Source organism: Argopecten irradians, chromosome 9 (assembly GCF_041381155.1).
Source record: "Argopecten irradians isolate NY chromosome 9, Ai_NY, whole genome shotgun sequence".
Taxonomy (NCBI): domain Eukaryota; kingdom Metazoa; phylum Mollusca; class Bivalvia; order Pectinida; family Pectinidae; genus Argopecten; species Argopecten irradians.
In genome coordinates this window covers 24,532,258-24,554,467 of record NC_091142.1, presented here as the reverse complement: position 1 = coordinate 24,554,467, position 22,210 = coordinate 24,532,258, and the positions used below count along the sequence as shown (strand labels likewise).

General features: G+C 36.8%; 1 protein-coding gene across 1 annotated transcript; it reads left to right on the top strand.

Moving 5' to 3' along the window:
- Positions 1-922: 922 nt before the first annotated feature.
- LOC138330658 (Na(+)/citrate cotransporter-like) lies at positions 923-22,071 on the top strand. Its single transcript, XM_069278208.1, has 14 exons — positions 923-952; positions 2,044-2,193; positions 3,788-3,903; positions 10,800-10,927; positions 11,255-11,345; positions 12,098-12,274; positions 12,549-12,677; positions 13,063-13,149; positions 13,752-13,856; positions 14,945-15,054; positions 16,308-16,453; positions 17,659-17,820; positions 18,588-18,725; positions 19,792-22,071. The coding sequence occupies exons 1-14, from the start codon at positions 923-925 to the stop codon at positions 19,978-19,980; spliced, it is 1,758 nt and encodes a 585-aa protein (XP_069134309.1). The 3' UTR covers positions 19,981-22,071.
- Positions 22,072-22,210: the final 139 nt, after the last annotated feature.

Sequence of the window (22,210 nt, the reverse complement as noted above, 5' to 3'; positions counted from 1 at the left end):
GAGCAAATAATGCTCATAAATGTGTTTCCATATATAAACTACATGTATGGTAAATGTGATCCTCTCCCCTGGGGAAAATCCCGAGACCCCAGGGCCATGAAATTCACAATATTGGTAGAGGGCCTTGATAACTTTCAATCTATGAAGAGTATTTCAGACAAACAAATTACGGAACCTACCGAAGTATAATGAGTTAGGTCCTAGGTCGCAATTTACCAGGCGCGAAGCTGCCATGAAAGCACATAAGCCCGTGCATGCACATGTCATCATTTTCCTTAGTATGTGTACACATGTATTAGATTAGATTTAAAAATCTAAGTATATATGGAAATAAACAATGATATGATATAGTATTGTTTAACAATTTCAAATGATGGACATGAAACCACGATCCGCGGGTGATCTTCCCCATTATGGTACAAAACACGTGTTGTTTGTAGTCAAACATAGTAAAATAGTCACGTGCTTATACCTCATTCATGCCATTGGCCGAAATAAATATGTAATTGTATTATGGGTAACTAGTGATCACATGAGTGTGTGATTACTTCTAAATATAGGGACTTCTCTGACCTGGTATTTAGTATATATAATTTGGCCTTTTGACGCAGATCTTATTTTCTCTTTGTTTTATGTATCAGTTCTGAAATCTAAAGTTAAAATAAATATAAATATAAATTAAGAATTCTACGAATTTAGCCGGGAGAAGCCGATCTTCGCTGATCCTAGATTAGACGGTTAGGCCTATTAAATTGGTCAATTCGCATTATATCATTTATTTACAAATCGTGAAAATAGAAGTTTTATAACTCATTTGAGTTAATTAAAACAGTACCTATGTGCAAGTCAAAATGATATGCATGCAATATTAATAACATTTTGGAGTCTAAATATTTTCAAATAAATCAATTTTTCCGAAGAAATGGCAAGCAAACTATCACCATATTTGGAAGTAAACACACAATCACGTGATCACTAGTTACCCATAATACATTAGTATTTTTCGGCCAATGGCATGAATGAGGTATAAGCACGTGACTTGTTTTACTACGTTTTTACTACAAAAAGTACATGTAGATGCAGATGTATCCCAAGTTTGGAGGTAAAACCACGTCCCGGGAGGATTTTTAGCCCAATGGTTGAACCTTGCCGTTAAGATCTCAATAAAATTCGTTGTGCCATTATATAAGTATATTATGTGTATTATTTGTGTACATATAAATACATATATATGGAACAAAGAAGTAATTCCAACCGTGTGGACAAAAACCAATTGTCAAATTTTCGAGGCGATTTGCCTCTTCATCAAGACACACAAAACGAACATGGGACAATGAAATTAAAGTAGACAAATATTCAACAGCACAATGGAGCGCAATTAACCCTTCGGCAAGTGCCATTTGAAGTAATTAGTATCCTACAGACTTACGTTTGATAGGATCCCGTGTCATCTGGAAAATTCTGTTGATATTACTTCTTTGACCCTTATATACATATATGAACATGGTAAGATAAGTCAGTATAGGTGCACATTCATTGAACACTTAGCATTAAAGATAACGTACCTACCTGAAATAATACTTTAAAATGATTTCATTTCCTATGAAATTACAAGACTAAAAATTATTTGATATACCTTATATCATGATCCATTTGGTGTTAGCTGTTTTGCATAATAGTAGATCACGCAAAAAATACCAAAAGCGACCAAATGGCATCATCTGAAATCTAGATTTTCAATTTTTCCCTGACCCCCTTCCAACCTTCTCGCCTCTAAAAAGTGCTTGCACATTCAACACCCTTCTGCCACGCGCCTGATATCCAACATTGTTGCTGCTAAGTTTCATTGAAATTTTTCAGTAGTTTAGGAGGAGTTGTCCAGACATACGGAGGCACAGACGGACAACCAATCCGATCTCAGTATTTCGTTGGAGGAGAAGGATAGAACTATTGGCCTTAACATGGTGACTTTTGTTACCCGTATAATCCAAATACCATGGAAATAAACTGTCTTATATATAGATACTTTTTGTATTCCGATAGGTGGCTAGCTGTGCCTATGGTATCCTAGTGATTGGTATTTTCTGGGTGACGGAGGCCCTCCCTCTGGCTGTGACGTCACTACTTCCGGTCTTGTTATTTCCTATCCTCGGAGTAGTACCCGTGAAGCAAATATGTGCAAGTTACTTCAAAGTAAGAAAAACTTGGTTTACTGCATGTTTAATTAAAAATATCTCTAAATATATTAATTGATGATTACAACAGGTTATATTTTGCGAGTGAAAATTTACTCGATTTTGACTAATACGAGAAAATTTAAGAATCTTCTCAAAAATGTACATTCATTTTTTTTCTTTCGTATAATTTTATTCTTATACTTGGGGTAGTTTGAACGATCTCTAGAACGGGTGACACCCTTATATATCTACGGCCTAATAGTCCGAAGGCCCGATAGTCCGAAAATATGTAAATATTGCAAGCTATACGTTGTTATACTTCACGTTATTTTTATAGTTTGGTATGTTTTCGATGGGTTTTGATGCATGCGTTTTCTGGCAATGCATTAAAGTAATTGAACAGCCAATTTATATGGACGACAAGTTATCATTTTTTTTGTAGTATTGCATGATCAAACTAACATCAAAACTTTTTAAAAAGTCTTAAAAAGAAAAAAAAATGAATCACATTGTATAAAATATCTCAAAGGCATACATTCTATGAATTATCATACAAATGTACAAGTAAGATGTCCAAATGTTAACATTATGATGTAAATAAATCATCAAATCTTCAGGGTGACGTCCTGTAACCTGTAATTAATATATAAATCGGAATTTTTCAAGGGAATTACATACCTAACATAGAAATTAATGATCGCAGTCTACATCCTCGGCCATTATTTAATTATACCAAGGCGTTTTAACACATTGTTGAGGTCCATATTTGATAAATACATGTTTTTACTTGACTGCTTATTTTTCTTCATTTCTCTCCTCCTTTTTTGACCTAATCTCTCCTTAAATGATGGAAATTGTTCGCATAATGATATTTGTTAGGGAATATGTTAAAAAGGATTGCAGTGTTAAAATATGAAATGTATATGCTCTTTAACATCAAATACGTATTTGAAGATTATGCTCTTTTTAAATTCGCTACATTTCGTTGTTTATAATCATTTTCAGTGTCAAATCTAAATAGGCAGATACGTTTATCTTAGAAAGTTTACTGTATGGAAAACTGTTATAAATATTTGCTTCATTTTGGGTACTGTTCGCATTTAAATTCCAGATACATGTACATTATCTGTTGTCGGACTATCGGGCCTTCGGACTATCGGGCACTATCGGGCCTTCAGACTATTGGGCCTTCGGAATAACGGGCCTTCGGACTATTAGGCCGTAGGGATATAAGGCGGTCACCTCTAGGACATTGTCATATTGAAGTGAATGATGACACAAGCTATTGACTATATAGATAAACGGACATCTATAGTATGTTTATATAGAACCAAAGGCCTGTGCTAATGTAATCAGAATCGAATAGGTCACAGGAGGTAACCCTTACGTCGTTCTAAATACCAGTGATGTAACAGAGGGAAACTTTCAATTCTATAAACAAAGGTGGACCACCTTCTCAAATTAACGTGTTTTGCTTAAAATTATACTATCTCTTTGATTTTTTAGTTCTGAATGGATTTTGTACGGAGATTTATTTTTCTCCATATTGGTATTTTGACAATCGACCTATGTTTTGACATGTCTGATTCTCAGCCATTGATTTTATCCAGGAAACTCTGATGCTGTTTCTCGGAAGCCTCATCGTAGCAATGGCCGTCGAGAAGTGGAACTTACACAGGAGAATTGCACTAAGGGCGTTAACTCTTGTTGGACCAGAACCTAAAATGTAAATGAAATTTCATGCATTTCGTGTCCATTCTATGTATTGCATTTAAGATTTATGTAAATCAACTAGTCTATTCGATTAAAACTGACAATACAAGTTACTGAAAATATTCGTTTTGAGATTTTAAAAAATGGTATGCATATGACCTTTGTACATTGTCCATCGTTTATTAATCATTCTTAAGGAGGTTATGCGGGCATTTTACTCTTAAACATGTAGAAACAAAGCACTCTAGTTTTCACAACTTAGTGTCTGGTAGCTAGTCTATTATTTTTTAGGTTGATGCCTGTTACCATGTTGCCTAAGGTCGCTGAGACTGACAGTAAATATTTTAGGCTGACGTTTGGTACCATGCTGTAGGCTGATGTTTGGTGCCATTTTGTTGGCTGTTATTTGGTACCATGTTGTATGCTGATGTTTGGTACCATGTTGTAGGCTGATGTATGGTACCATGTTGTAGGTCGATGCTTGGGTAATATGCTTTAAGCTGATGTTTAGTACCATGCTGTAGGCTGATGTTTGGTACCATGTTGTAGGTTGATGTTTGATACCATGTTGTAGGCTGATGTTTGGTACCATGTTGTAGGCCGATGTTTGGTACCATGTTGTAGGCTGATGTTTGGTACCATGTTGTAGGTCGATGTTTGGTACCATGTTGTAGGCTGATGTTTGGTACCACGTTGTAGGTTGATGTTTGGTACAATGTTGTAGGCTGATGTTTGGTAAAATGTTGTAGGCTGATGTTTGGTACCATGTTGTAGGCTGATGTTTGGTACCATTTTGTAGGCTGATGTTTGGTACCATTTTGTAGGTTGATGTTTGATACCATGTTGTAGGCTGATGTTTGGTACCATGTTGTAGGCTGATGGTTGGTACCATGTTGTAGGATGATGTTTGGTACCATGTTGTAGGTTGGTGTTTGATACCATGTTGTAGGCTAGTGTTTGGTACCATGTTGTAGGCTGATGTTGGTACCATGTTGTAGGCTGATGTTTGGTACCATGTTGTAGGCTGATGTTTGGTACCATGTTGTAGGTTGATGTTTGGTACCATGTTGCAGGTTGATGTTTGGTACCATGTTGTAGGTTGATGTTTGATACCATGTTGTAGGCTGATGTTTGGTACCATGTTGTAGGTCGATGTTTGGTACCATGTTGTAGGTCGATGTTTGGTACCATGTTGTAGGTTGATGTTTGGTACCATGTTGTAGGTTGATGTTTGGTACCATGTTGTAGGTTGATGTTTGGTACCATGTTGTAGGTTGATGTTTGGTACCATGTTGCAGGTTGATGTTTGATACCATGTTGTAGGTTGATGTTTGATACCATGTTGTAGGCTGATGTTTGGTACCATGTTGTAGGCTGATGTTTGGTACCATGTTGTAGGTCGATATTTGGTACCGTGTTGTAGGTCGATGTTTGGTACCATGTTGTAGGCTTATGCTTGATACTATGTTGTAGGTTGATTTTTGATACCATGTTGTAGGCTTATGCTTGGTACCATGTTGTAGGTTGATGTTTGGTACCATGTTGTAGGTCGATGTTTGGTACCATGTTGTAGGTCGATGTTTGGTACCATGTTGTAGGTCGATGTTTGGTACCGTGTTGTAGGCTGATGTTTGGTACCATGTTGTAGGTTGATGTTTGGTACCATGTTGTAGGCTGATGTTTGGTACCATGTTGCAGGTTGATTTTTGGTACCATGTTGTAGGTTGATGTTTGGTACCATGTTGTAGGTTGATGTTTGGTACCATGTTGTAGGTTGATGTTTGGTACCATGTTGTAGGTTGATGTTTGGTACCATGTTGTAGGTTGATGTTTGGTACCATGTTGTAGGTCGATGTTTGGTACCATGTTGTAGGTCGATGTTTGGTACCATGTTGTAGGTCGATGTTTGGTACCATGTTGCAGGTTGATTTTTGGTACCATGTTGTAGGTTGATGTTTGGTACCATGTTGTAGGTTGATGTTTGGTACCATGTTGTAGGTTGATGTTTGGTACCATGTTGTAGGTTGATGTTTGGTACCATGTTGTAGGTTGATGTTTGGTACCATGTTGTAGGTTGATGTTTGGTACCATGTTGTAGGTCGATGTTTGGTACCATGTTGTAGGCTGATGTTTGGTACCATGTTGTAGGTTGATGTTTGGTACCATGTTGTAGGTTGATGTTTGGTACCATGTTGTAGGTTGATGTTTGGTACCATGTTGTAGGTTGATGTTTGGTACCATGTTGTAGGTTGATGTTTGGTACCATGTTGTAGGTTGATGTTTGATACCATGTTGTAGGCTTATGTTTGGTACCATGTTGTAGGTTGATGTTTGGTACCATGTTGTAGGTTGATGTTTGGTACCATGTTGTAGGTTGATGTTTGGTACCATGTTGTAGGTTGATGTTTGATACCATGTTGTAGGTTGATGTTTGGTACCATGCTATAGGTTGATGTTTGGTACCATGTTGTAGGCTGATGTTTGGTACCATGTTGAAGGCTGATGTTTGGTACCATGTTGTAGGTTGATGTTTGGTACCATGTTGTAGGTTGATGTTTGGTACCATGTTGTAGGTTGATGTTTGGTACCATGTTGTAGGCTGATGTTTGGTACCATGTTGTAGGTTGATGTTTGGTACCATGTTGTAGGTTGATGTTTGGTACCATGTTGTAGGTCGATGTTTGGTACCATTTTGTAGGCTAATGTTTGGAACCATGTTGTAGGTTGATGATTGGCACTATGTTGTAGACTGATGTTTGGTACCATGTTGTAGACTGATGTTTGGTACCATGTTGTAGGTTGATGTTTGGTACCATGTTGTAGGTGATGTTTGGTACCATGTTGTAGGCTGGTGTTTGGTACCATGTTGTAGGTTGATGTTTGGTACCATGTTGTAGACTAATGTTTGGTACCATGCGGTAGGCTGATGTTTGGTACCATGTTGTAGGCTGATGTATGGTACCATGTTGTAGGTCGATGCTTGGGTAATATGCTTAAAGCTGATGTTTAGTACCATGCTGTAGGCTGATGTTTGGTACCACGTTGTAGGTTGATGTTTGATACCATGCTGTAGGCTGATGTTTGGTACCATGTTGTAGGCCGATGTTTGGTACCATGTTGTAGGCTGTTGTTTGGTACCATGTTGTAGGTCGATGTTTGGTACCATGTTGTAGGTTGATGTTTGATACCATGTTGTAGGTTGATGTTTGGTACCATGTTGTAGGTTGATGTTTGATACCATGTTGTAGGTTGATGTTTGGTACCATGCTATAGGTTGATGTTTGGTACCATGTTGTAGGCTGATGTTTGGTACCATGTTGAAGGCTGATGTTTGGTACCATGTTGTAGGTTGATGTTTGGTACCATGTTGTAGGTTGATGTTTGGTACCATGTTGTAGGTTGATGTTTGGTACCATGTGGTAGGTTGATGTTTGATACCATGTTGTAGGTTGATGTTTGATACCATGTTGTAGGCTTATGCTTGGTACCATGTTGTAGGTTGATGTTTGGTACCATGTTGTAGGTTGATGTTTGGTACCATGTTGTAGGCTGATGTTTGGTACCATGTTGTAGGTTGATGTTTGATACCATGTTGTAGGTTGATGTTTGGTACCATGCTATAGGTTGATGTTTGGTACCATGTTGTAGGCTGATGTTTGGTACCATGTTGTAGGCTGATGTTTGGTACCATGTTGTAGGCTGATGTTTGGTACCATGTTGTAGGTTGATGTTTGGTACCATGTTGTAGGTTGATGTTTGATACCATGTTGTAGGCTGATGATGTTTGGTACCATGTTGTAGGTTGATGTTTGGTACCATGTTGTAGGTTGATGTTTGGTACCATGTTGTAGGTCGATGTTTGGTACCATTTTGTAGGCTAATGTTTGGAACCATGTTGTAGGTTGATGATTGGCACTATGTTGTAGACTGATGTTTGGTACCATGTTGTAGACTGATGTTTGGTACCATGTTGTAGGTTGATGTTTGGTACCATGTTGTAGGCTGATGTTTGGCACCATGTTGTAGGCTGGTGTTTGGTACCATGTCGTAGGTTGATGTTTGGTACCATGTTGTAGACTAATGTTTGGTACCATGCGGTAGGCTGATGTTTGGTACCATGTTGTAGGCTGATGTATGGTACCATGTTGTAGGTCGATGCTTGGGTAATATGCTTAAAGCTGATGTTTAGTACCATGCTGTAGGCTGATGTTTGGTACCACGTTGTAGGTTGATGTTTGATACCATGCTGTAGGCTGATGTTTGGTACCATGTTGTAGGCCGATGTTTGGTACCATGTTGTAGGCTGTTGTTTGGTACCATGTTGTAGGTCGATGTTTGGTACCATGTTGTAGGCTGATGTTTGTTACCACGTTGTAGGTTGATGTTTGGTACAATGTTGTAGGCTGATGTTTGGTAAAATGTTGTAGGCTGATGTTTGGTACCATGTTGTAGGCTGATGTTTGGTACCATTTTGTAGGCTGATGTTTGGTACCATTTTGTAGGTTGATGTTTGATACCATGTTGTAGGCTGATGTTTGGTACCATGTTGTAGGCTGATGGTTGGTACCATGTTGTAGGATGATGTTTGGTACCATGTTGTAGGTTGGTGTTTGATACCATGTTGTAGGCTAGTGTTTGGTACCATGTTGTAGGCTGATGTTGGTACCATGTTGTAGGCTGATGTTTGGTACCATGTTGTTGGCTGATGTTTGGTACCATGTTGTAGGTTAATGTTTGGTACCATGTTGCAGGTTGATGTTTGGTACCATGTTGTAGGTTGATGTTTGATACCATGTTGTAGGCTGATATTCGGTACCATGTTGTAGGTCGATGTTTGGTACCATGTTGTAGGTCGATGTTTGGTACCGTGTTGTAGGTTGATGTTTGGTACCATGTTGTAGGTTGATGTTTAGTTACCATGTTGTAAGTTGATGTTTGGTACCATGTTGTAGGTTGATTTTTGGTACCATGTTGCAGGTTGATGTTTGATACCATGTTGTAGGTTGATGTTTGATACCATGTTGTAGGCTGATGTTTGGTACCATGTTGTAGGCTGATGTTTGGTACCATGTTGTAGGTCGATATTTGGTACCGTGTTGTAGGTCGATGTTTGGTACCATGTTGTAGGCTTATGCTTGATACTATGTTGTAGGTTGATTTTTGATACCATGTTGTAGGCTTATGCTTGGTACCATGTTGTAGGTTGATGTTTGGTACCATGTTGTAGGTCGATGTTTGGTACCATGTTGTAGGTCGATGTTTGGTACCATGTTGTAGGTCGATGTTTAGTACCGTGTTGTAGGCTGATGTTTGGTACCATGTTGTAGGTTGATTTTGGTACCATGTTGTAGGCTGATGTTTGGTACCATGTTGCAGGTTGATTTTTGGTACCATGTTTTAGGTTGATGTTTGGTACCATGTTTTAGGTTGATGTTTGGTACCATGTTGTAGGTTGATGTTTGGTACCATGTTGTAGGTTGATGTTTGGTACCATGTTGTAGGTTGATGTTTGGTACCATGTTGTAGGTCGATGTTTGGTACCATGTTGTAGGTCGATGTTTGGTACCATGTTGTAGGTTGATGTTTGGTACCATGTTGTAGGTTGATGTTTGGTACCATGTTGTAGGTTGATGTTTGGTACCATGTTGTAGGTTGATGTTTGGTACCATGTTGTAGGTTGATGTTTGACCATGTTGGGTTACCATGTTGTAGGTTGATGTTTGATACCATGTTGTAGGTTGATGTTTGGTACCATGTTGTAGGTTGATGTTTGATACCATGTTGTAGGTTGATGTTTGGTACCATGCTATAGGTTGATGTTTGGTACCATGTTGTAGGCTGATGTTTGGTACCATGTTGAAGGCTGATGTTTGGTACCATGTTGTAGGTTGATGTTTGGTACCATGTTGTAGGTTGATGTTTGGTACCATGTTGTAGGCTGATGTTTGGTACCATGTTGCAGGTTGATGTTTGGTACCATGTTGTAGGTTGATGTTTGATACCATGTTGTAGGCTTATGCTTGGTACCATGTTGTAGGTTGATGTTTGGTACCATGTTGTAGGTTGATGTTTGGTACCATGTTGTAGGTTGATGTTTGGTACCATGTTGTAGGTTGATGTTTGATACCATGTTGTAGGTTGATGTTTGGTACCATGTTGTAGGTTGATGTTTGGTACCATGTTGTAGGTTGATGTTTGGTACCATGTTGTAGGCTGATGTTTGGTACCATGTTGTAGGTTGATGTTTGGTACCATGTTGTAGGTTGATGTTTGGTACCATGTTGTAGGTTGATGTTTGGTACCATGTTGTAGGATGATGTTTGGTACCATGTTGTAGGTTGATGTTTGGTACCATGTTGTAGGTTGATGTTTGGTACCATGTTGTAGGTTGATGTTTGGTACCATGTTGTAGGCTAATGTTTGGTACCATGTTGTAGGTTGATGTTTGGTACCATGTTGTAGGTGATGTTTGGTACCATGTTGTAGACTGATGTTTTGGTACCATGTTGTAGGTTGATGTTTGGTACCATGTTGTAGGTTGATGTTTGGCACCATGTTGTAGGCTGATGTTTGGTACCATGTCGTAGGTTGATGTTTGGTACCATGTTGTAGATAATGTTTGGTACCATGGGTAGGCTGATGTTTGGTACCATGTTGTAGGCTGGTGTTTGGTACTATGTTGAAGTGTGATATTTGGTACTATGTTGTAGGCTGATGTTTGGACCATGTTGTAGGCTGATGTTTGGTACCATGTTGTAGGTTGATGTTTGGTACCATGTTGTAGGTTGATGTTTGGTACCATGTTGTAGGCTGATGTTTGGCACCATGTTGTAGGCTGATGTTTGGTACCATGTTGTAGGCTGATGTTTGGTACCATGTTGTAGGCTGATGTTTGGCACCATGTTGTAGGCTGATGTTTGGTACCATGTTACCCTGCTGGTTCCTGTCCATGTGGATGAGTAATACCGCCACGACAGCCATGATGGTTCCAATCCTTAACGCCATATTAGGTCAAATCAAGGAATCCCGACGGATGGGTGAGTATTTTATATAGCAACGACATCTCAACCAATCAAATCGTAGTTACTGTGACATCACATTATATCGCAACATCACACTAGTAAAACCTTTTGTCACAACGACATCGCAACAGAGTCATTACTCGTGTAAACGACATTTTATTGAATAGTATATAGACCGGTGTAACATCGAAAATAGACCCCCAATGAAATTGCCCTTTGGTCACTCACGGCATACAAAAAGACGACAGAATATATCGGATTGTTGAAATAGCTTAAGGTAACCATTCACACCTTCAGTCCATACGATTGTCTTTTTATAACAATACACCTTATTATTTTCAGACATGAATGGCGATGCAGAGCATAAGACAATGACCGGAAAAACTGAGAACTCGACAGAACTAGAGGCCCTGAATACAACAGACAAAGAGATGTAGATTAGCCGTTTACTTATTTTAAATTAATATTTTATGGCTTTCTTCTAATATTGTATTTTATATTGCTGGGTATGATCTAAGCCTGACTAATGAACTTAGCGAATTAAAGTAACTATTCAGTATAAAGGTGATTTCAAACAAATGTAGCGAATAAAAGTAACTATTCGGTATAAAGGTGATTTCAAACAAATGTAGCGAATAAAAGTAACTATTCAGTATAAAGGTGATTTCAAACAAATGTAGCGAATAAAAGTAACTGTACAGTATAAAGGCGATTTCAAACAAATGTAGCGAATAAAAGTAACTGTTCAGTATAAAGGTGATTTCAAACAAATGTAGCGAATAAAAGTAACTATTCGGTATAAAGGCGATTTCAAACAAATATAGCGAATAAAAGTAACTATTCAGTATAAAGGCGATTTCAAACAAATGTAGCGAATAAAAGTAACTGTTCAGTATAAAGGCGATTTCAAACAAATGTAGCGAATAAAAGTAACTGTTCATTATAAAGGCGACTTCAAATAAAAAGAAAATAGTACAGGTATCAATACAGTGGTTTCAACACTTCAACCTTCAAATTTTATTAGCCTCTTTACACAATACATTGTGTAATGAAACATTTTTACAACATTTAACAAATGCAACATAGAAGGAGGACAAATTATGTAACTTTTTAAACATATCTTTGACAAATTTACATATATTTCTTAACATCTAACAAAGCATCATTAATTGTTTACTTTTCTAGTGAGTATAAACCAGAACCTAAATATAACCAGGTTTGTAGACTGGACAACGAAGATGAGGATTTCATCAAGCTTGCTAAGACGTTCGCTTTGTGCATAGCCTTTTCAGCAAACATCGGAGGTATTGCTACCCTAACAGGAACTCCGCCAAACATCGTGTTCAAAGGTTTGGCAGACTCGTAAGTAAGAACTTTTCAGTGCCCACTTAATTAAGGAAAACCAACAATGAAGAATAATTTTAACAATGATGTATTCTCATTCTCGAATTAAAACAATAACACCACATGTGCAAGCGATACCAAATGCTTCTCCGGACGTGGTACTGCAATTCAATTGCTATCAGACAACAGTTATATTTCCCACTATTTAGTATTCCATTTTCGGATTGTAGTATCCTGACGGTGGTATAACGTGTGCAATGTCGGGGTATAGGATTTATTTATATCATTATAGGTTATTTAACGACTATGGTACAGATTCCGGGATAACATTCGCTAACTGGCTGGTTGTAGGGTTTCCACTGTCTGTCATATGTCTAGCCTTCTGTTGGCTCTGGCTTCAAGTCTACTACGAAGGGAAGGGGTGAGTGCAATAACAACAGACTTAAAATTAAACTTAAAATGTTATATTGATTCAGAACATGCTGGCAATGATCTTGTTTCCATGTTAATGTTATTTTCGCCTTCAACTACATAAATGTGTGTTAACCACCATATTTCGTCAGCTCTCAATCTAGTGTATGCAATACATGTACGTATCTTCAACTGTTAATCTAGTCAATACGTTTCACTAATAGTCAATATAATGTACACAATACTGTCAGTCTAGTGTATGTAATGCGTATCAACTGTCAATCTAGTGTAGGCAATATGTTTTATCACTTAACAATCTAGTACAGGCAATACCTATTAACCTATCCCTTGTCCATAATGGAATTACGTATTGTTTTTTTCTTCCTAATTTCAAGGTTTTTCACCTGTAAGAAGAAGAGAAGTTCTTTTGACCAAGTGAAATATCACCTACAGAAGGAATACAACAGCTTAGGGCCCATGACGTAAGTCGCCTGTTTCTCTTACTAGGTTTTCTAGATCAGTGTATGAAACTATAAAACGTTTAAACGCAAAAAAAATGCTTAATACAGTTGTGCTCATTGATGAATCCTCGCGTTAGTGTTACAGAGATAAAACGACTAAATCAGATATTAAATAAATACATATTTTTAGCATTATAAAAATACTTACAACATCAGTAATATAAAAAAAAAACCAACAACGCCAACTTAAATGAAAAGAGCCATTGGTTACAGGTGTAACGTTATTAATCATATAAAATGTTTCGTTTGGTTTGTCAAATTGGAAAATATCATGCAGTCGAATAAGTTGGATAGCAGATGGATTGGGTGATGAAATATATATAACATACTGTATAAACACCAGTCTGGCGATCGAAAGCTTTATATAATAGTCATTGTACAACATTTCCGACATCTATGTTTCATTTCTAAGTCATATCGCTGAATGTCATGCACTACAATCGTCACAACAAAGCTATTCTGGTGCAATTAGTCACGTTTATGTCACATTTTAATGCTTTTTTCTCATTTAAATTGGATTAACGCGTGACTATGAGTTGTTTTACAGCGCTTGTGTTTTACAGATTTGCGGAATGCATCGTTCTCGTTGACTTTTTAACGTTGGCTGTACTCTGGGTGACCAGGAACCCCCAGTTCGTTCCTGGTTGGTCAGCCCTATTCCCCGACAAGTAAGAGTCTATATAGTAATATGTATGTACCGTAAAAACTCGTATAAAGTTCGCACCTTTGTAATTTTTGCAGGTACTTCTTGGGTCTGAAAAATGAAAAGGAAGATTAGTGTTATCAATTTAGTTGGGCGTCTTTGTTTTATGACATGTAAAATAAATTATTTAAGAATTAACTTAAATTGACACATTTTATGTAAAAATCTTAATTTATACTGTTTTTGATGAAAATACACTCAGATTTTTTAGTTGTATCTACATAACATAAACATATATTCAAATTAATCCTAATGGATTCAATTTACTAAATATATTATCTTTATTTCGAATTCATTCTGGGACTCTATTTTTTCTATTAAATCATTACGCCGTTATCTCAGCCATATAAAAGTGACGTTACAAACGTCGACGCTATTTTTTTTCTTTACGAGCTGATAAAGTAAAGTTTTAAGCCAATGAAAACGCTCGTTACAGGCAAAATTTAATGATTTGTATATATTTAAGGATTAACTTGAACAGATTTTGATGTTATGGAGTACACTCAGATTTTAGTGTTATATCTTCTTAACATAAAAAAAGTTAATCCTTATCATTCAATTTACTAAAACTAATTTCTTGAATATTCAAAATTCATTTTGTGACTCTTTTTTCTCTGAAATCATCACGTCGTCATCTCCTCCAATCAAAAGTGACGTTACAAACGGCGACGCCATTTTTTCCTCTATGGGCTGAAATAGTAAATTTTTAAGCCAATGAAAATGCTCTTTGCAAGCAAAATTGAATTAAAAATAATTTTTACTAATGATAGTTGCTTATCTCGTTTTGATTTACAATAAGACGAACCAGAGTTTTATATAGGTTCTATAGGAATTAGATTGACACTCATTTGTTATCTGCATATTATTCCACTTATCATTTTGTATGCCATATTGCCTGTTACTATTAAGGCAACCTTAAAATGTCCAGTTAAAATACGCAGTAAATCAGCGAGTAAGATTGCTGAATAATTATGTGTCTTTTTATGGGGACTGTTTTCATTTTGTTTGTATGTCGGTAGCACTGATTTAGTAGACATCCTTTGTACTGTACAGGTATGTAGGAGATGCCTGTCCTGCTGTCCTGATGGCCGTCCTGTTATTTGTCCTTCCATCTAAACCACCAAACCTGTGGATCATCTTCAGACGAACTTCAAACCAAGATCGTAATATAGCTTGCTCATTAAAAAAAAATCTCCATTGTGTAAATTGAAATTTCGTACAATCAATATGATATTGTTAGAAATTTTTAAAACATGAAATCGATCTATATATGAAAAGTATATTTCTATATTACTATGTAGTGATTTATATGTATAACGATATAACAATTTAGAATATTACCACAGTGATACTATTAATATGACTCTCTATCTCCTAAAATGTGTTTGCCTTCGTTAAATCTCCGTGACACGGCAGTATACTAGTACGTTACCGTTGATACTCTTAGTGTTGCTATTACTAACGTTACATCCACCACTAGATTATCTCATAGTAAAACTGAAGGCAGTTTTGGAGAAAAAAAATCGGAACCAATCATAGGACTGCAAAGATTTCTATTGAAGACTACCCAGAGAGAGAGCGACGCCACACTTCAAAACCACACAGTCAATCACAATGCATACGGCTCTTTCGATGTACTTCAAAGGACTAAATTACCTGTTATATTCTGTTGCCTCGAGTTTTTACTACGAGATAATCCAGGGGTGGATATAACGTCAGTTATAATAACCCCTGGAGTATCGAGGATAACCAGCAAGAGCAAGTGTGACTATATATACAGTACGCGTCGGATGGTTTTGTCCTCATCCACTTTCAGAGTTATGAGTTTCACACGAAGATAGCAGCGCGAAAATTCCACGTTTACAATATTAAAAAAACAACTATTATATCGTTATATTTACATTGCCATTGCACAGTACCTTTATGTTGCTACTAAGAATTAGAATGGTTGTCCCTATATCATTATAGAGGAGATGTGAAATGATGTGTATAGAATTAAAAAAGTAGTCCCTATATCGTTATAGAGGAGATGTGTGATAACGTGTACAGAATTAGAAAAGTAGTCCCTATATCATTATAGAGGAGATGTGAAATGATGTGTATATAATTAAAAAAGTAGTCCCTATATCGTTATAGAGGAGATGTGTGATGATGTGTACAAAATTAGAAAAGTAGTTCCTATATCGTTATAGAGGAGATGTGTGATGATGTGTACAAAATTAGAAAAGTAGTTCCTATAGCGTTATAGAGGAGATGTGTGATGACGTGTACAAAATTAGAAAAGTAGTTCCTATATCGATATAGAGGAGATGTGTGATGATGTGTACAAAATTAGAAAAGTAGTTCCTATATCGTTATAGAGGAGATGTGTGATGACGTGTACAAAATTAGAAAAGTAGTTCCTATATCGTTATAGAGGAGTTGGGCGATGAGAACGACGACGGCGAGGAGGACACAGCTACTGTAGTCCCACTGCTGGACTGGGAAACTGTCAACCGGAAAATGGCCTGGGGCGTCATTATATTGATGGGAGGAGGGTTCGCTCTAGCGGACGCTTGTAGTGTAAGTCTGAACAAGATGGTAATTTGTCAACTGCGTTAACATATATTGAAAATCGGAGTGGAGAAATTTTGCTTGTATCTGTCATTTTCAGCGGCTTAAATATATATGCATGGCGTGAATGTTTAGGACTAGCTTAAATACATTTTAGTTTCCCTGGTCAAAAGGAGCTAAGGGACGGACCAATTGGTTAATACGTATTCATATTAACATATTTTGAAATGAAAATGATGACTGAATGCTTACATTAATGTTTTTCACTTTGGATAGTGTAATTTACCATGTGAGTAACATTTCATATCAAAGGGACAACAACGCCGAACTTTCGCTACAATAAAAGCCTTCAGATAATTTTTGGTTACAAGTATTATTATTTTGAATAAAAACAATTTCAGCTATTAATGCTGAAGCTGTTGTCGAACTAGAAAGTGCTTTAGAACCTGCTTTGTTTTCTGTTTACATTTTATATCTTTTTTCTTCTGCCCAACTGACTTTATCTTTACTAATGCCTCCCTTGGCACCACCTCACTTTTGGCCTTGAGATGAGCGTGCGCCCCTGTGAGAAAGGCTCTGGGTTCTGTCCCCTGGTCGATACACACCCAAGAAGTCTATACAAGTGGTAGTTTCTGCTCCTTTTTAGCGCTCAGCATACAGGGAGTTGGACGACTGGTTCATCCGTTGTCAGTATTATGTGACCGGGTGAGGTGTGTTGCTTGGTGTCTTCGACGGCATGCTTCAGTGATATAGCACTATAAAAAGGGCAACAGTTCCACTATACAAGAAGACACAACATGAATATACCGCAGTCTCCCAAAACAAGCACCTTGCACAACATACACGCAACACAACGCATGCATGGGAGGCCGTCCTTACATGACCATCGCTGTTTATAGGACTTTAATAAATCAAACAAACAAACAACTCTTTTTCATTTTACCTTTAAATGTCATCAACCTACAATATCGTGGGGAAATATGGAAATTGACAAAATATTACTATTCAAGCCTAATAACACAATGTGTCACACAAAGCACAAGAAAACTGAGTTAAAACACTTAATTTTCAGCCGTTAGAGTATGTAGATATTGTATTACATATTGTATCGCGAAAAGTGTACACATAGCTGCAATGGCTAGGGTAAAAAGGTTTTTTGTAAAATACCTAAAAACGAACTAAAATATGATCCTGATTATGTATTACATGTGCAGGCGTCCGGATTATCGGAGTGGGTGAGCGAGCAGCTGGTTGTACTAAATGTGATGCCACCCTGGGCAATAGCTTTGGTCCTAGCCTACATCATAGCCGCGGCCACAAACATCACTAGTAATGCGGCCACCGCCACACTATTCCTGCCTATCGTCGGCAAACTGGTACGTACTAACCAACTATTCCTAACTATTCTATATGAAAGAAGACAAATATCAGAAATTTTAATGTTATTTATCATATACTTTATTTATTACAATTAAAAAAATATAAAGAAATGTAGCTTGGAAGATGAACAGTACACCAACTTTTAACTTGTGTCACAACTATACTACAATTACTAAGTATTGCGATTTTCGTTTCAATAAGAATTCAGGAAAATGAATTTTGCGGAATCATTATTGAACCAAAATAGGTTGCAATATTGATTTGATTTATATTATTTTGTTTGCTGTGGTTTAGTGATATTCTTGTATTGTTAAATTAATATAAGGGTTGTATACATTTTTTCTTGTGGATAAATTTTGTGAATTTACTTTGATCCCGAGTTTCTCCGAAAGTAAATCACACACGAAGGAAACCTAGATGAAAGTATCTCTATACCTATATTATATTGAAATATAGTACATTATTTTAATGTGCAATCAACTTTTAATGCACAATCGCTTTTGAACAGGTTAACAGAAAGATCTTTTTTTTTTGCATTCGTAATATTCGGTTTTGTTGTGTTTTTTTTGGCTTTTTAAGAATAAAATTTTATAGAAAATATAAAATGCACGATTAAATTGAGTGTGAAAAGCGCGTAACTTCAAATCTTTACGTGTACAGTAACAATAAGTGTATGTTGTGTGCTGTTACCTTCTCGTGTAAGACATCTTTTGTCCACTGACAGATAATGTTGGACTAAGTTACCTATTTTGGACTCTTACAGGCAATACAGCTCGAGACACATCCTCTATACTTCATGATACCGTGTGCCATATCAGCCTCGTTTGCGTTTCTACTTCCGGTTGGTATTCCTCCGAATGCCATCGTCTTCGCCACAGGATACCTCAGTATAAAAGACATGGTATGGAATTTAGTAAATCCCTAAATGGTTAACGTCGATTCGGTTTGATTTATGACTATTTAAAATACAAGTTTCGTTGCAAAGCAAAGTTTTCCTTTGTTTCGGATACATTTACATTGAAACAACACCCCATAACTAATACCAGTTTCTCGTACTTTTCATTGGTCTCAAAAGAATAGTGAACTCACTCATCGTTACATTTATTTGATTATGTTATTTATTTGGAAAATACTTACTTTGTTTCTTATCGATACCTTTTCCTGCCCACTGTAGAGAGTAATTATCGGTACCTTTTCCTATCCTCTGAAGTCAGCAATAATCGATACCTTTTCATATCCAATGTAGTCTGTAATTATCGATACATTTCATATTCACTGAAGTCAGTAATTATCGATATCTTTCCGATCCACTGCAATTAGTAATTATGGATAACTTTTTCTATCAATTGTTGTCAATAATCATCGAAACCTTTCCTATTCACTGCTGTCAGTAATTATCGATATCTTTTCGTATCCTCTTTAGTCAGTAATTGTCGATACCTTTCCTATCCACTATAGTCAGTAATTATTATAGATACCTTTCCTATCAATTGTAGTCAGTAATTATTGATACCTTTTCCTATCCACTGTAGTCAGTAATTATTGATACATTTTCCTATCCACTGTAGTAAGTAATTATCGATACCTTTTCCTATCCACTGTAGTCTGTAATTGTCGATACCTTTTCCTATCAGCTGTAGTCAGTAATTGTAGATACCTTTCCTATCCACTGTAGTCAGTAATTATCGATACCTTTTCCTATCCACTGTAGTCAGTAATTATCGATACTTTTTCCTATCCACTGTAGTCAGTAATTATAGATACAATTGTACCTTTTCCTATCCACTGTAGTCAGTAATTGTCGATACCTTTTCCTATCCACTGTAGTCAGTAATTGTCGATACCTTTTCCTATCCACTGTAGTCTGTAATTATCGATACCTTTCTTATCTACTGTATTCAGTAATTATCGATACCTTTTCCTATCCACTGTAGTCAGTAATTATCGATACCTTTTCCTATCCACAGATGATTGGCGGCTCTGTCATCAATGTAGTTAGCGTCCTGTTCGTTTCTCTAGCGATGAACGCCTGGGCCAATCCATTTTACGAACTGTATACTTTACCCGAAGCTTTCCGGAAAGACCCGATTACCATGACAACGGAAACCATGTTAAACAGTTCATTAATATACAACGCCAGCAGCTGTGTATGCTAATGTTTCAATGTGTATGCATTGATCACTGTTGTAGTTTTAGTGACAAAATAGTGACGCAATGTAACTCATGATATCTTCGTGGATAACTCACGATGTATTCGTAAAACGGGGATAACTCACGATGTATTCGTAAAACGGGGATAACTCACGCCGTGTATAACTGCGACGATTCACTGACGTACGATTTCATCGTCTAAGTCTAACGACGACAAATAAAGATGTCTTCGTATAACGACGACAACTGACGATCTTTTCGTCTTGCAGTGACAATTTACAACGTCTTTGTTTTGTCAAATTCTACAAACAGCGACAAATGGCGATTTATTTGTCAAACAGCGACAAGTTTCGACACAATTCATGTTGTTAAATTCTTAAATCAGCAGCAATTTATTCGTGTAACATCGATTGCGACAACTCTCGATTTATTCCAGTCTAACAGCTACAACAAATGACTTTATGATAAATAATTTGTCATTTCATTTCCCTCTGAAAGTATAACATACCATGACCATTCGTCCAGCAAAGATAAATCACGATTTTCTCATCCTGTCGTGGTCTTCAGCGACATGTTGAAAATACCCGAAACTCAAAATTTCCAAAATAGAAGCTCGCTTGTATGAACGGAAATAAACAGCTTCCTAGTGATCGATTGTTTGATATTGATATAAACAATATCTGTTTTATAAATTTTGTTTGCTATATATGGGTAAAACATAATCACATATATACGGTATTTATATTTTCTTGTTTGTCTACGAACAGTACCGCATTCGATGTTGATAATTATCGTCATTGCGTATTGTTATGAGACAAACAGCATTAAAGCAAGTGTTTATCTATATTTATTTTTGTAAAGAGATCAATAATTTCATGATAAAAATGGCATTTTTTAATCCGTATTTATGTTTTAGGTTTATTGCGAATTGTAAAAAGTATCAAGCAATTGAATGTGTGAAAGTGTTTAAATTATATGAATTCCATACTTTGTATAGGCTATCCAAAATACTAGCATTGGTCCGCGATAATCACCAGTGTAAAGAAGCTGACAAACAACACATTAATCGTTTTGATTCAAACTTATCGATGATCGTACATGACGCTCTCATAACGTCAGGGTGATAAATATTATAAATAGTGCAGCAAAGAAGTTGATAAAATATACTGCAAGTACTGTGATTTTGCCGTTATATTTAGAACCGTTACTATCATACAAATTATATACATATCTACTGTAACGTCCTACACATGCAGTGCGAGCAATCAAGATAGTCTGATGGGAACTGGTAGGTTGGTTGTGGTTGTTTTAAGTTGCGGGTTAGGTTATAACTTTTTTGGTAACCATCCATATGCTACTTCCTCTTCCGTTATGAACATGGGCTTGGAGAGTTAACTGGTTGATAGGACGTCTTCGTTCCAGATGTAGCCGATCCTGTGACACTAAGCTTGGAAAATGTTACTTATTTTTAAGAAAGGGTGTGTCTTTCGTCTACCGCTGAGCTGGTAGCAATATCCGGTGTACGATTACTGTACATGTACCAGCACGATGAGAGATGCCTTTGCGGCTCTTTATAACCTTCCAACATGATCACATGATCCCTCTCATCCAATCACGTCTTGTCTACCATAATTGATAAGTTCCGCTCGCTCCAGATTACAAATCTAGTGTTTAAACCCTGAATATCTTATTCCATACGTATCTATTGTTATATATTTTAAAGGTATATGGAAATGAATGCCAAGTTCATTGAATTATCCCTAGTATTTATAATCTTATATATATAGAATATGTCTCATTGTAATAGCAGCATCCTCGATACTCCAGGGGTTCCGATCACTTACGATCTCTACACCCCTGGACTATCTCATAGTGAAATTGAAGGCAGCTCAGCGAAAAACATTTGACCAATCACAGGCTAGCAAAGATTTCCTTTGAAGACTACAGAGAGAGCGACGCCTAACATCAAAGCCACACAATGAACCACAGTGTACCGTTATACGGCTCTTTTGATGTACATTAAAGGTAGGTTTCGCCCAACCAAATAAATATTTTTTTTGTGAAATGCGATAAGCAGAAGAAAAGATGTAAAAACATATTAAAATATCTCAATTTAATTTCTTTATGTGTTTGAGATTGAACAAATGCTTCTTGAATACAAAATTGAAGGAAATCCTTGATTTATTACGGTGTCCGTCAGACAAAATAATATGCAAATGAAGCTGCGATGGATTG